This window comes from Centrocercus urophasianus, unplaced genomic scaffold (genome assembly GCF_019232065.1).
Source record: "Centrocercus urophasianus isolate 14NV4802_14NV808 unplaced genomic scaffold, USGS_Curo_1.0 seq_20, whole genome shotgun sequence".
Classification (NCBI taxonomy): Eukaryota; Metazoa; Chordata; class Aves; order Galliformes; family Phasianidae; genus Centrocercus; species Centrocercus urophasianus.
In genome coordinates, this window is record NW_024884756.1 from 9,694,790 (window position 1) to 9,710,319 (window position 15,530).

General features: G+C 43.5%; 1 protein-coding gene across 4 annotated transcripts in view; it reads right to left on the reverse strand.

The window, feature by feature from the left end:
* The window catches only part of ANKRD44 (ankyrin repeat domain 44), a 111,095-nt gene that overhangs the window by 67,047 nt on the left and 28,518 nt on the right, over positions 1-15,530 (reverse strand). For all 4 annotated transcript variants that reach the window (XR_006169434.1, XM_042822153.1, XM_042822152.1 and 1 more), the window contains exon 2: positions 3,445-3,528. Coding sequence is in view for 3 of the 4 variants with exons in the window: in XM_042822153.1 (XP_042678087.1) it covers positions 3,445-3,528 (84 nt within the window). In the remaining variant the exon portion in view is untranslated. The remainder of the gene's footprint in view (positions 1-3,444; positions 3,529-15,530) is intronic.

Consider the following 15,530-nt stretch of genomic DNA (forward strand, 5'->3'; position numbering starts at 1 on the left):
ACCAGTTTAGTGCATTTTGTTACTTAAATCAAATTAATTTTAGAGGAAAAGCTGTGGGCACCAGACCTCTTCAACTCTCTCCTTTCAATTACAGGTGGGTTTGCAACCTAAGAAACAGGACAAGTGTTACTGTTCTATAAAAATTTAACCTGCTGACAACACAGCCGTTAGCTCATAAGAAACTGTCCTACGGTGACAAAACAGAAGCCTTCCAAACATCCTGAATCCTTCGGAAGTTTTCTAACATGGCAGGAGCACTTCCAAAAGACAGTCACTTGCTTCCAGGATAGCTTTATCTCCTATGAGATTCCACAGTGCCAAAAAAAAATGATTCCTGGATGAGAGCAAAGACAAGGGCCTGATACCCAAGATGACTGAAATACCACGTGGCTTTGCCTTTTTGTCCCAAGTCGAACACGTCCCTCTAAACTAAGCGACAAGCTGTTTTCCACATTAGCTATCCTAAGCATGCAAATCCTTTCACATTGAGAATCTGAAACACGTGCACACTTGTACTGTCAAACATTTGCACCATCCCAAAAAGCACACTTAGCAGTATTGCAGAAGTATATGTAAGTTCCGCGCATGCGTGCAGGGCCTTGCAGTCTCTGCTGGTGCCGTATCCACCAACCAGATCTGCAGGCAGAAGCGGGCAGGCAATGCCCAAGAGTCTTATACCTCAACATGGCTTCAGCCTGGCCCATCAGGAGTCACTGCAGCTGCACTATATCTGCCAGCTCGGGACGTCTGCTTGAATGAAAATGAGCAAAAATTCACAGAATTGTGAGGATTGGAAGGGTCCTCTGGAGAACGTCTAAATCCAACCTCCTGCTAAGGCAGGCTCCCTAGAGTAGCTCACACAAAACATTCAGGTGGGTTTTTACCTCCTCCAGATAAGGAGATTCAATAACCTCTCGGCAGCCTATTCCAGTGCTCTGTCACACTCACGTCCATATGGAACTTTCTGCGTTCCAGTCTGTGCCCATTGCCCCTTGTTCTGTCACCGGGCACCACTGAAATAAGCCTGGCCCCCTCCACTTGACTCCAGTACAACAGATGTTCATAAGCATTGATAAGATCCTCCTTCAGTTTTCCTGCCTGAAACTAACTCAGTGGTCTGCACGGTGCTAGCCCATGTCCCATGCAGCCTGGGAGAGCAGGCTGCTGAACGCTACCCAGAGGCAGCCCAGGCTCTCCAGGGAAGCAGCATGTTGAGTCCTCCACAACACAGCACTGATCACCGCCAGCCACATGCAACGCTGCCCGTGCCTCTGTGATGCACAGCAGGACCACGTACCCCCAGGCACAGCATGGAAATGAGGAGGTCAAAGTGACTGCTGAATGACCTGAAAACACGCTTCTGAGCCAAGCAGCTGCAACTCACTTGCAAAACAGAAGTCAGAATTATAGCAGCACCCAGAAAGCAGCTGTTTTCATAAACATGTGCTTCCTGGCTTGGGAAGATTTTACTTATTTGACCAGAGTGAAAAAAAAAAAAAAAAAAAAAGTAACCTTTTAAACTGATTTGTTCTGAATTTTTTCCTGCAAGGTAAATTTTCTCTTAAGAAACATGCATATATTTGACTCATTTTGCATAGTTTCTCCATGGGCTTTTTCTTCTGCCTTCCTCGAAAACTCTAAAATCTATAAAACTTTAGAAATCCCTAAAATCTGCTGCAAGAAGAGAGTTTTGTTTCCCTCTTCTACTTACATTTGATTTATTTCAGTACTAAGACAGCATAGAAAAACGATCAACAAAGGACAAAGCATTGCCAAACAGTGTCAGTTTCCTCTCACGTGAGCCCAAGCACTAGAGAAACTAGCATGGAAGTAATTAAAAACACCCTTAAAATAGAAATGTAAGCAAGTATCACAAATAGCCAGTTGGCAGCACAGGGGCAAAACATGCTGCCTTTTGATCTCTCTAGTGACAGTTTAGGCATTTAACACTTCTCTGCAAAGACTATTCAAAACACAATCTTCAGACTTTGTGTTGACTGGTATTTTTCTAATTAGTACTAAGGACAAAACAGCTGCTCAGTCAGAACATTCTTGTGCCCGTTGTTACTAACTTAAATAGGATTCTAGCCAAACCACTCAATTGACTCTTTCCATTAAATACTATGGTGCTCATCTATAAAACACATATTCAGCATTTAACATTGTACCTGACAGATGAGAGCATCTCCCTAGCAACCATCACTAGCACACTTGCAGCCAAAGGATATAAAAACATTTGAGAAGCCTACTATAACCTCGTACAAGAAACACTTTTTGAAAAGCTAACACAAAATACAGAGGAAATTTTAGGACTACTATGTTCACCTAAACTTTTTATTATTATTATTTTTGTTTTATATAATTTTTAAGATGATCAGGGAAAACAAATACGGAGGAAGCTCAAAGTACAAGATGCTTTATGCAAACACTTTTGAGAAGACATTTCAAGAAAACAAGCAGTCAGTGAATCACAAGGAAAGCCTCACGTCAAGGTCTTCCTCCTCTGCCCAAATTCCTCATTAAAAACAGAAGCAAATCTTTCCATCCACTTGACAGTGAACTGAACACGCTCACCTCTCCTGCTCCTTTCTGCACCTCTGATCCAGATGTCAGGACCCTGCCTATCTGTAAAAGCTGCAGTGCCATGGCTGCACCAGGCTAAAGTGCTGGAATTAGCTCTGAATGAACTAGTGACTCTATGTCAGAGAAAGACATGAAGAAAAGGAAGGTTGATTCCGAAGTCTAAGAAACACCTGGAAAACATCACTCCATTTCTGCTTGATATTGTCACCAATCTGAGAGGCCACAAACTGTAGTCCAGACTGGCAAGATTCATTTCAAATAGTACAGATTTCAGTTAAAATCAAGTTTTAAGAAGCCTAAGGAAGAAAGAGGAAATGTGCAAAAAAATAAAGCTCAAGTAGAGAGTTTTTTCTCTGTTGAAATACTTAAATACTACTTGTTTGCAGCTGCTTACCATTGCTCTATTTAGAACAAGCCAATTTGAAGAACAGCAGCTCCTCTGTGGACAGTGGCCAAGATGCTGCTTCCTTACTCTCACTGCTGAGACTTTTAGTTAAGCTTTGTTTCAAGTACAGTCAGATGGTGAATAAAAGCTCCTGATTTGTAAAGACTCTTCCAAAAAGGAGACTCTACAGAGAATAAAAACATGCAGCTTTCAGCTGTTTTCACTCATTTTCTCAATGTGCAAGAAAACAATGTCCTTCCGTGACCTGCACATTTGGAATCATTACTATCATATTTAGAGATCACCTGCTGGAGATAATTATGTGTCAGACGAATAATGAGGACTCTACTGAAGCCCCCAGCCTTTTCCATTCTGTTATATGCTAATTGCTAAGGACACGATTGGCATTGCCACTGAGAAAGTTCACAGGCATGGCACTCACAAATCCCAGCACAAACATATCCCAAGTCACATACCAAGGCGTTGACATCTTCGGTTTTGTAGATCAACATCCGTATCTCCTCTGGATCACCGCTGAAAATAGCTTGGACCAGTGGAGGCTGGTAAAACAAAAGAGAAGGTACACTGTTATGGGTTTGTTTATTTCTCCCCTGCTTAAAAAGATAACATATTATTTATCCCAACACTTGTGAAAGCGGTCCATACGCACTGTGAGCAAGACTTCAGTACCAAGCTAACAAGAGCATCTCAGCACAAACTGGAACTCCCATCCAAACAGCACTTTTGTCAACAACACACCAATAGCTGAGATGGCACGTACAGAAAAAAGTAATGACATCAGATATTGTTGTATGCTTGCTGCTGACACATCACTGGCCATGCAATACACATTTAGAAACAGAATATTATCCAGATAATGAATTTCGGGACAATTACTAAACATTTTGTATCTTTTATACTGACTAAATATGCAATGAGCACAGTTAATTTTAACCACTCAAGAAACGAAATAATTATCACATTGTTTCAAGTCTATTATTACGCTGTAATTAGGTGGAATGCATAAATAAATTATCAGGCATACAGGAGAAGCAATATGTCACACTTATTCCACTGACGCTGCTGCCATCAGGGGCAGGGGATGCTGTGGTTAAGGAGTAGCTGCACCACTGCAAAGCTACCTGTCCCCTGATGAAAAGCACATGCTAGAAACAGGTGCCCCTATTCCAGCTGCTCACCCCACAGTCAGTGACACCCTCCCCCCCCAAAATCAAGGTGGGTGCCAGCCAGTCTGGGGGCTCATTGCCCACCCCAGTAACCAACAGAGAGGTCTGTGGTGCCATGTGATCACCAGAAGTAAAAATAACCCTGCAAAATGGAAATGTGCCTGGCTACTTGAGCACATAAAACCACAACAGCTCTCCAGGCTTTGAGGAATGTAACAATCTTGTAAACAAGTTATCCCAAATACCATTATTCCCATTCTTTTCCCCGCAATATTCATCATAATCTCATCTGAAAAACCCACTTCTAAGTTGGCAGTGTCTATTTTAAGATACATTAATCCCTTATGTCCTTAAGAAAGATTCACACTGGAATTCCACTCCTGCCACATCTCTGATAGAAAAAGAACTAAAACGGCATCTTTTACCACAGCTGCCTGATGTGCCTCATTGCACTGTGGGCTTGTGTACTGCAGCAGTTTTTTGCAATAGGACAAAAAAACCATGCCAATTCACTGGGACATTTACCATGCTTCCTTCCCAGCTCATGCCAGATGAGCCACACAGCATTCCCCGGGGGATGCCAAGCCAAAGCTCCGAGCCTGCACCATCCTCCCTCATCCACCAACCTATATTCAAACATACTGGAATTTAACTAACAGTAAGATCTGCCCATTTCTGCATTACTCGGTACCAAAAGAAGTCGTTTCAAGTGATTTTCTCATCTTACGCCCATTGACACAATAGATCAAATTAGTATATTTCCTAGGCTGACCATAAACCTCACACTAATGGCTAGGAAGAAAGAGAATAAGAATGGTCACAACAAAATATTTCCCTTTCATGTATGTTTATCCCAGTATAACAAAACAGACAAGCACAGAACTCCCCAGCTTCAGGCTGGATGGCAACACAACCCAGTGACCACGACATTGCCAGGATCTTGGATCAGCATCTGAACAACTTCTTCAGAAGCTTCTGAATACTGTTACATGTAACATTTTTCTTCTCATCAGGAGAAGGTAAAATACTGTGTATTGTCAGATAGTTTGACCCTTTTTCCATTTGCCAGAGGCCTCCATCCGACACTTGGCTTTACAGGAAACGCTTGGCCTATTTCATTAGCATCAGCTACTTGACATGGAAAGTTGACTGAGAATAACACAGCATTCTTGAGACCTGCAGCATACACATAAGTCTCAATTCTCATCCAACATATTACAGTGAGCTTGCTGTATGAGAACCCAGTATTTATTCTGCCTCTAAAGCAGGCTGTAACTCTCCAACCGCTGATACACACGAGGTAACTAGCTTACATCTCTCCAAAGGCCTTACTCCTTAGGCTCTTTTTTTCCCCATGACAGTTTTTATAAATTCCTTGAGTTGGGATCAATCACTGGTAACTGAAACAGTGAGACAAAGATGGCAGAGAGAGATCACAGTCTGTACATGAAAATAAAACACATAAAACCAGCATAAGTCAATACTCATCGAGTCATTGCTGTGCAATTGGCTCCAAGTGGCTGTTTTTCTACTTCGCCATTTCGTAATTTGGCTTTGTTTTTAAAAGCAGTAGTTTTAAAAGAAGAAGCATATGGCTGTTAAAGAAAATTTCACACCAATTGCATTAAGATCTGTCAGCATGTGTACGATACCAGGGCACATATAATGTCCTGATTAGGAAAAACACGTCAGAAGCATGCTGAAGCACTGTTTCTGCAGCTGTAAATCAGAGGTAAGAATGTGCAACTGCTGGTCAGCACAGGATAAGGGTGCTGCTCTGTTCACCAGCCAACAGCGACAACACAGAGCCTGAGCAGCCAGGTGTGCGTTCATGACAGATGTCCAATGACCTGGACAGACTACACTCCTGACCTCCAGTGATATCCATACCTGTGCAAGAATGACTTCACCTTTAAGTAACTTATTTATTCCTGAAAGGTGAATAACAAAGTTTCCTAGCTATCAGAGTACAATATTTTTTTAAATCGTCTAAAACCCGTGACAGCACCATCAGATGGTTCTTCCATTAGCACGAATACGTTCCTTAAGCATTCTTCAAGTTTAGAAGCTGGTAAGCAATCAAGTTGGAGAGAAAACAGAAAGCAAACGCAGCACAGCTTATGTGTCTCTCTTACTAGAATTAAATAAGGGTACATGGAGTGACAAACAGCTGTCTCATCAGCTCGGTTCTCCAGAGCCTTCAAATTCCTAAAGAGAGTTTTAGCTGGAGGGTTCACATTTGTTTTTTTGAAAATATACACCAGCAGCTAACAAAAATAACTCTCCCCATTACTTCTCATTATCCTCCACACACCCGATGGACAGCACACAGAAAAGAAGACTATCAGCACGCTGCATTGCCAGGTTCTGCAGCCCCAGACGAGATGAAGCACTGCGCAGATGTCTCGTGCAGCATTTTAATTACTGTCAAAGCAGCTGACGAAGCCCCCAGCTTCCTAAACCAGCTAGTATTTTGTCAAGTAACTGTGACATCTGTTAACTATTTTGTCTTGACTCTAGGTGTCCTGACTCACTAACAAGGACTATTCAAGACTCATTTAGACAAATTCTCATTTTGACAGGAGCAGGAGGCAGATGGGTCAAGGATAGTCTCTGTGTCTGTTTGATACAATTATTCTTCACTGCTCTGAGTGAAAAGAAGTTATATATTGAACCCTAGCTTGCTCTAATGGCATTAAAGCATCTTACTGAACTGAGCTTTTGGATGTCTGGGAACTCACATTTCCTCAGCTGGCAAGGCAGTGCAGCGAGACACACAACTGCACACAGCCCAACCACAGCACACTGCACCTCCAGCCAGACAGAAATGGAGCTGATTCTATAATTAAACGTGACCTCGATTAATCATTTAGCGAGTGATGTGCAAACCAGAATATTTTGTACCCTTTCCCATGAGCATGCTGCCTGTAAACCAGCACAACCAAAACCCCTTGCACCCCTGCCTCCCCGCAACCTCTCACTGCCTCCCTCTCCCCCCTTCTCCGACCACCCTCTCCAAACCATTTCAAACTTGGACTCTCTTTGCCTCATTTTTGTGTCCCTGGAGATGGAGTTTTTAAGATGATGGACACACTGCCCAGGAGTGAAAAGGAAAGGAAACCATAAAGAAATGGAGCAAGGCGCTACCATACATTGAGACAGCTGAAACTGTAACATCTATTTAGCCAAGCTTCCACGACACTGAAAAAGGAAATGATTGGGACTACTTCTTCACGTGCACTGCAAGATTGAGCTCAGTGTTTCTGCTCATACCACCTCTGACACATCAGCATGGGCAGTGCAAAGCAAGCCTTCTGGCAGGCCTATTTCAGGCTGCTGCCTTAGCTCCAGCTCCTGGCTGCCTCCCATTTTTCATGACGTCGACTATCAGCTGCCCCGAGAATTGCTTATGTTTCCAGGTGAAAGAAAGGTTACATCCTGCTGTTCCTGGAATTCTGAAATTCTGCACACAGAATACGCTGAGAGTGGACAACACACTTATCAGTTAAGGCACCAAAATAACTCTTGGCATGCTAAATTTAGATCACTTCTAAAAAGGAAGAGAGCTAAGTAAGTTTAAATGTGCTCACTCAATGGCCTTTCCTTCATTCTCACTACTGAAGATTGTTCATCAGCATCAATGTGAGGATACTTGGGGTTGCTGGTTTTTTGTGTGTGTTTTTTTTTTAAGTGCTTGTAGACCATCTTGGAAAATTAGTTAATAAATACCAGTTTGAAGTCACATTAATCAAATGGAGACAAACACCCAGCATGCCACAGACTAGTTAAAATAAGGAAGCATTTTTTAAAGGAGACAAACATAAATATAGTAGCATAACATTTGTCACATTCACCAGCATTCGTTTCCCATTTTGGCACAGAGAAGTCTGCTGCAGACAGCCCAGTGAGACTGGCTTGAAGATAATTGATCTAATGGTATCCTAACTTTTTCTTGCCCTTTTCATTTTATTTCATCAACGTTTCTTGGGATTCTGTCTTGATACAAACTGCCTATTGTCTAACAGCTCACCAAGTACACATCAATGATACCAACTAAAAACAATCCTGTGTGCGGAGGAGAATCCTCTGGAGAACAACCAGATTCATGCTGGTTGCAAGCCTTCCCCCCACACCCACAGATGTGCTCCACTCGGAGGCCCCATGTCCTCTGGAGACCACTGACATCCTGCCTTCACCCTACTGTATCAGTAGCAATGGCAACAAAAAAAATAAAGAGGACTGAAACGGAAATGTTGCAAGCTTATCTCCTTCCAGCTCTGCAGCTATGGTAAGCACAGCTCTGCACACCCGCAGGAGCAGCGATGCCTCCAGCACAGCAAGACTTCAGCAGTGTGAGGGGACTCCATCCATGCCGTGAGTGCTGCATCCGCTTCAGCCTGCCTTGATACTCATCATGAACTTTAATATAAACCTTTTCATTTTCTGATTTAGAGCACTGTAAAGTGACATCTGATCCTGTAAGATCTTACTCAAAAAGTTTAGGACGTCTGCAGGCTAGCCGTGTCTGTTTTATATTAACACACACCTCACCAAGACGACAGCTATGAAGCAGAGTGAGCCTTAATAAATGTGCAGATACTTCTGAACTACAAGTGACTACAAGCACGCTGGAGGCAGGAACAGAATATACAACCACCCCAACGCGTTACACAAACAGCTGGGCTGAAGGGAGGCGAGGACACTGTTCCCTATGGAGAAAAGCACTGCACGCCGTTCAGCAAGAAATCCAAAGCACAGAGAACATGAAGCTGCAGCTTGCAAAGTGAATGCAAGTGAACAATGTTATGAAAGAGGAAGAGACCTCACATTAAGGATACAGCTTGCAAAACCCAAAAGAGTCCTTCTGCACTTGGGCTGCAGCTGGAGGGAGGCACCTGGTGTGTGGAAGCACATATCCAAGGAAACTGACATGGAGCTCTTAAGCATGAATTTCAGGGAAAATCCAAACAAATCAGAGCTACTCAGGCTGCCCAGAAGAAAACTTAAAGGGAATGTGAGAACAAATTGCAACACTTAAAACGTTGATACTAAAAGAAATCATCTGCTTTCCACCTTTGAGTCACAGAACTCAAATGGCCACACGCAAGCAAGCAACTCACCCTGCTCCATTAAAGTCAATGCAGGGTTACAACGTGAGAACCGCAGAAGTTCACTTCAAAAATAGATCTAATCCAGTGATAAGAGAAAGTCATCTTTTTTTGCAGGCTTCAGTAGGCAAGGGGTTGAGCATATGAAAGCAAGAGAGCCTGAAGGAAGTTCACACCACACTGACATAAATACAAAGCTGAACCCAAAAACGATAAGCTACAGCGGAGCACAATTTCAAAAGAAAGCAAAGAACACAGGCAGCGCAGCCTTCCAGCTGGGTATTACATCATGAAGGGGCAGCTAATTTAAATGGTGTGCCACATGGTGCTAGGGATATTTCAGCTGAAATCAATAAAAATGCGTACATCACAGAAGTTCAAGGGGTGGCAAGTGTCTGGCATGTCACACACATGCCCGCTGCAAGGCAGCTCACCCCACTGCACTCACATGCCATCCCAGTTGTCCAGCTTGTAGGCACTTCCAGCAAACCCCCCAGCTAACTTTATTCTACTTGGTGTGCATCAAACACAATTCAAGGAAATTAGACACAAGTGTTTATGTCTCCTGATTTCTCTTAAAGGATCATGGAGCTCACTGTGCTCTTGAAGGAGACTGCCATCAGCTATCACCATTTCCATAAACTGGTAGCATCCTCTGCAGATTTTCATCTCCCACATTCACCTTCTGTCCAGCCAGCATAAGATTCAAATTAAAAATGTTTGACTCCTGAGGCCAATTACAGTGTTGTTTCTACTAACAGCAGAGTAACAACACGTGAGCACGCGGATCAGTCCGTAACAACATTCTGTCTCTTCCTCTATTCTGCAGCACAAGCTCATGTTGCATCTCTGTTTTGAATCTGAAACAGATTAGCTTGATTCAACATATCCTAATATCCTCATACTCATCAACAATCAAATTGATGAAGCTGACAGGAAAAAAGAATTAAGAATGTAAAAATCAACCTTTGGTGATGAATGTAGCATGAGGCCAAACAAATGAAATGGAAATTGAAAATGCTTTCTAAATTGGCTGCAGTTCAGAAACCAGCTCAAGATCTGCCAAGCACGAAGGACCTGATGTTGACAGATCCAGCACCTCCAAAATGACCCAAATTAAACTGAAAGTTGAGCTGGAGAGCTGCCCTCTGCCCCCCCACTCCTGGGGTTATAGTCCAGAGCTCACACCCAGCCACACCAAAGCCAGCACTGGGCTGGACCTGCCGCTCTGCATGGGGGTCCCCAGGAGGGCAGTCAGGATCTTCACTGGCCTCATGTGTAAGCTAATTCAGACTTCTGAGTTGGACATCCTGCCAAACAGAGCAGGTCAAATGCATAAAGCAGTAAAAGCAGAGTGAAACAGGAAATCTTTCATCTCCTTCCATGCCATAGCTGCACGTAGATCATGGAGGGGAGACATTTCTGATGCATCTAACTCCAGCCTCCTGGTCCCCAACACTGTTTGAGTCCTAGAGGCACTTCAGCATTTCTCACTTTAATATTCTTTATGTCTCTACTAAAGAAGAAAAAAAAAAAAACACCCCACAACACACTGAACAATGCCAAATATTTGAATTGAGCTCAGTAAACCAAGAGCAAGACATTTCTAATCAAGGGCATCTCAGAAAGATGCTGCAGTGTCACTGTGCTACATTTCAACTCTGCAGACAGAGCTGTCACTGGCTAACCTGCTGCTCTGACACAGTTTTTGAGAAAAGCCTCAGGAAATACTTCAGGCAGGTTTGTGTGAAGCAAGGAAAAATCAAATGCCATTTCTAAATGGCTGTGTCTGACTCCAGCAGCCCAGCCCGCCTGAGATGACATAAGCACCACATGCACAGCTTGCCCTGGTAGGAGGCAACGACTGAGCGCATGCCAGGCTCTGTGTAATTTCGTGCCGGGGGCTATCTGACTCCAGCTTTGTTCTGCTTGCTGTAAGAAGAGAGCAGAAGCTGGTCACCCCATGCTCCAAGCCCACTGAGCAGTGCCTGACGGAGATAAGGGAGAAGCAATCACAGCTGGACGTCCCATCTGCCTCCAGCCGGGCTCCACGCAGACTGGATGAATGCAGTTATGCACAGCCCTGAGCCAGCCCATGTCCTGCGCCGTTCCATCCGCATCACCAATTCCAGCCTTCGTGCTGACCGAGTGCAGCTCCTTCGCTGGTCCAGCTGACCCTTCCTGCACGGCTTCCTGAAGGTTATGACAGCTGGGAGAGCAAGTGGCCTGGGGGTGGGGGCGAACATGCCTACTAACCACCACAAAACGTCAAGCACAAAAGAGCAAAGCATTACAAACACTGTGTTCTTCACCATTTTTCCAAGCATGAGAATGAAGACAAATGGCCCTGGCTATTCAAACACAGCAGCTCTCTGATGACTTGCTGCAGCTTCTCTCCTGGCTATGCTGGTAGTGATACAGGCTTACTTTGCCACTACAATGTCATTACACACAGATTTGTCCGTTCCAAGGAAGACAACCTGCCCGCTGTAACAAGTTAGTTGCGCAGTTAATTACCAGTGTTAATTTGCCCAGCAGCTCTCGTGCTGCTATCAGGAAGCACGGCCCAGTTTTTACACATTGACAGAGAACTATCACATTCCTTAGCTGGAAAGGTTACGTGACAGCAACAGGACAGCTTTATGAGAATTAGCACAAACACTTCAGTTCAAACCACTGTGTATGGCACTATCCAAAATAAGTTATAAAAAAATAAATAAATCTGTGCTTCTAAAATTCTAAGAATTATGCTCTGAATTACAAATCTCAAGTAACACTGACCCTCAGAGTAGTGATGATTCACACATCCTGAACCTGTTTCCAGGTTTCTGCATTTGCGAAGCACTTAAAATAATTCTCCAGTACTTTTTGTTGAGTGATGGCATTATTAAACTTCCTAAGTAAACCGGCACTTAGAGAAGAATCGGTAAGAAGTTCTCTAAATGAACTCGCAGGCACCAGAACAAACAGGATGACAAGATAGAAAAAAAATCACCATGATTCCCTCTGTACTCTCACTTCCACCCAAAAAGAAATTTACATCAGCAGAGCACCAGGCACTCCCAAGGCTGTAAGGCATCATCGCGTTGGGACTGACATCTACAGGCCCACCACTAACCCCAAAAGCCAAATTTCCAGCCTCTTGCTAGTGCCTACTCCCTGCCATCACTGCTCATCTCACTCCCTGCTGCTGCATGAAGACACACACTCAGTTGGGAGTGAGCCCCTAGGAAAGCAGCTGGATGAGTGACAGCCCAATTTCTAGCGTGCTGCTGCCCGTGTCACACCAAAACCCCAACCAACACCCCCAGTAACACAGAAAGCACAGTGACTAACACTCCACCAGGGGAAAAACCACCTCCCCTCCCCTTCCCCCAAAGATGTCACTGAACAAAGCAGCCACTAACAAGCCCTCAAGAAGAAAGCAAGCTAAGGAGTGGTAAAAATTAACACCAGGAACACAAAGACATTGGGCCCTTCAGAGACTCTCTTGTGTTTCAGTAAGGCGCAATAAAAGCGAAATACAAATTTCAGGGTAACTTCTTCCTTGCTCTGGTTTCACAGTATACATATTTTCTCACCCAATTTTGTCTAATTTACACTCTCATTTCCTGCCCTTCTTTTTCTTTGCTGTCGCTCCCAGTGAGGCCATTTTTTCTCCTGCAGAAATGATTCATTTTTAATGGGCACCATCAGTCTTTGTTCAGCCCTTGCTTGCTGTGAGCAGAATGAACTTCTAACTGCTCTTTTTTCCAACTCATGTAAAGACATGTTGTTCATCAAACCCTATCTATGGAGGAAGTCTCCTTCTAAACCAGGCAGGAGGTAGCTGCCTCACTTCAGAAAGCATGAATTATTACTGCTTTTTCAGCATTTTAATTATGTTTAATTTACTGTCAAATAATCTTTCAACATTAAAACTTGACACCACATAAATCTTCTGGAAATAGATAACATTTAGAGTTATTTTGGGGGGTTTTGTTGTTGTTGTTGTTGGTAGTGGTGGTGGGTTTTTTTAGATAAGTTTCCTTTTTAGGAAACTCTGAAATGTTTTTCTTATCCATCAACATCCTCTGCCTTGCCTGAAGAATGCATGGCTGCAATTCAAACTGCCTGTCTGCCCCTCAGAACTTGATGCATGGAGCGCACTGCCTGCCACCCTAACCTGGAGACTTGGAGCAGCAGTCACACACCACTGAGCCTGCTCTGAAAGCCACCTCACTTCAGCTCCTTGCGACCTGAAAAATTCAGATTCTGCCTATTCATTGCCTCTGCTTTAGAGGCCTGAACACCCATGTGTTTCACTATTTTGTCTCCCTGTTCAGAAACAGCCCGGGCAGGGACGAGCTCTGTTAGGTTCCACTGTCCCCAGGCTCCCAACCTGCACCTCTGTGCTTGCAGGGCCACCAGGACGAGGCACATGCCATATCTGCTCCCATTGGTCTTGGGACAAAACCCATCAGTTAAGTGTTCAAGGAAACTGTGACAGCCCTGAAAGCATTCAGCAGAGAGGAAAGAATTCCTTATACCGCAGTCAGCCAGAGTTTGCCCATTGGAGCTCTGATATGGAGCAAAATATACGTATATATCCTCTCTTGCAAGGGTTGAAGCCAATTAAATTTGGCATACGAGAAAAACTGCAGTGCAGAGTGCTTGCTGTGCCCTGCACTGGAGTGCTGCTAAAGCTCTGGACATCAACACAAAGATGAAGTGATTCCACTTTGCTCTCAGAGCTTAGCTTTGCAAAAGTGGAAACATATTTCTGCCAGGAACATGAAATACGTTCAAAGACTGGGGTCCAAGAGAAAGCAGGTTTAAGACCTCTGCTTTTATAACAAACGCTTTAATAACAACATTTTGTTCATTTGACTGCCTTGAAAAATAAATAACTGCCATAAATGGATGCCAATGACATACAACTTTCTTGTAAACATTTCCTCAAGTACTCTGAGGAGAGAAAGCTTGAAGCGCGCTAACGTAGCGCAGAGCTGTCTGCGCTTTGGGACAACAGCCCTCTTCCTGTCATTAGCCTGCTTTTGTCAGTGTCAGCGACTCTCTGCTTTTCTTGAGATTTCCTAAAAGGTCCAAGGGAAATAAGCTGGGGGGCGGAAGGTGCAAAGAAAAGAAAAAGAAAGCGGCCTGAGAGACCAAATCAGCAGCAGTACGAGTAAGCGACATGATGCTGTGCTTCAGCTCAGCAAAGTGAAAACCCCAACCCACTCAACTTCAGCTTGAACAGGCTTTACAATTTAATCCCACAGGGAAAATGTCTAGCGTACGTACTGCATGGAAGTCATCAAAAGGAAAAGACAAGTCAGAGTCAACCCTGAGTGTCAGCTGATATTTCCTCCTCCACAGGGAGGAAGATTCTGGACAAAATCTATCACATAAAATGAATTTTCCTAAGCACTGTAAATTAATTTTCACAAAGCAGTTGGGAAGGCACAAAAGATACATAACAGGACACCAAGCTTCTCCCTCTCAGAACACCAGCTTGCATCCGGTCTGTACTGATGACAGACAAACCTGCCACACTGGGCTTACCTCTTAATCTGGATTAGCATTCGTATCACTGAAAAGAACATGACTTCATAGAAAACTCAACTCCAAACAGAGCTTAATTCCTTAGAAAAGCATGATGTGGACAAGGAAATACAGCTAAAACGGTGTTTCCATTTACTGTGACCAATGCAAATCACATCCCTCAGCTGGGAGCAAGCACCTTACACTTAGGTAATGTTACAGCCCAAGACCTAGCACGGTTCCCAGAAAATTTATCTCATTTTCAAGAAATCACATTTATGCGATGCACTGGTACAATTCCTTTAGATGTCAGACTCATTTAATCAGATTGTTCTAAAAGGAAACAAGTAAGTAAGCAAAGCAGCCGAGAAGAGAGCCATAGAAACATGACCTTTTTTTCAACAGAACTGACAGTTCTTATTTATTCTGAGTAATACTTGGCTGAATACTAAGTTTGCAAGAAGCACAGGACAACCTCTTACATTTGAACCAGCAAGTTAAGGGAGAGGAAGGATGACATTCCACTTTTAGTTCTGCTGCCTAACAAGAGCTTTAGAAAGGTTTTCAAAATTTGTGTTATTTGTGGGGTTTTATTTTTAGTTTTAGCCTGCATGGTTCACTGTGCAACCTAAAATACAGCAGAACTAAATCTGGCATAATTTGGTACAACTGGTACAATTTTGTCTATACAAGGAAGCAAAACAAAAAAGAGGAACCAAACCCAAATGCCTCAGCCTTGCAATG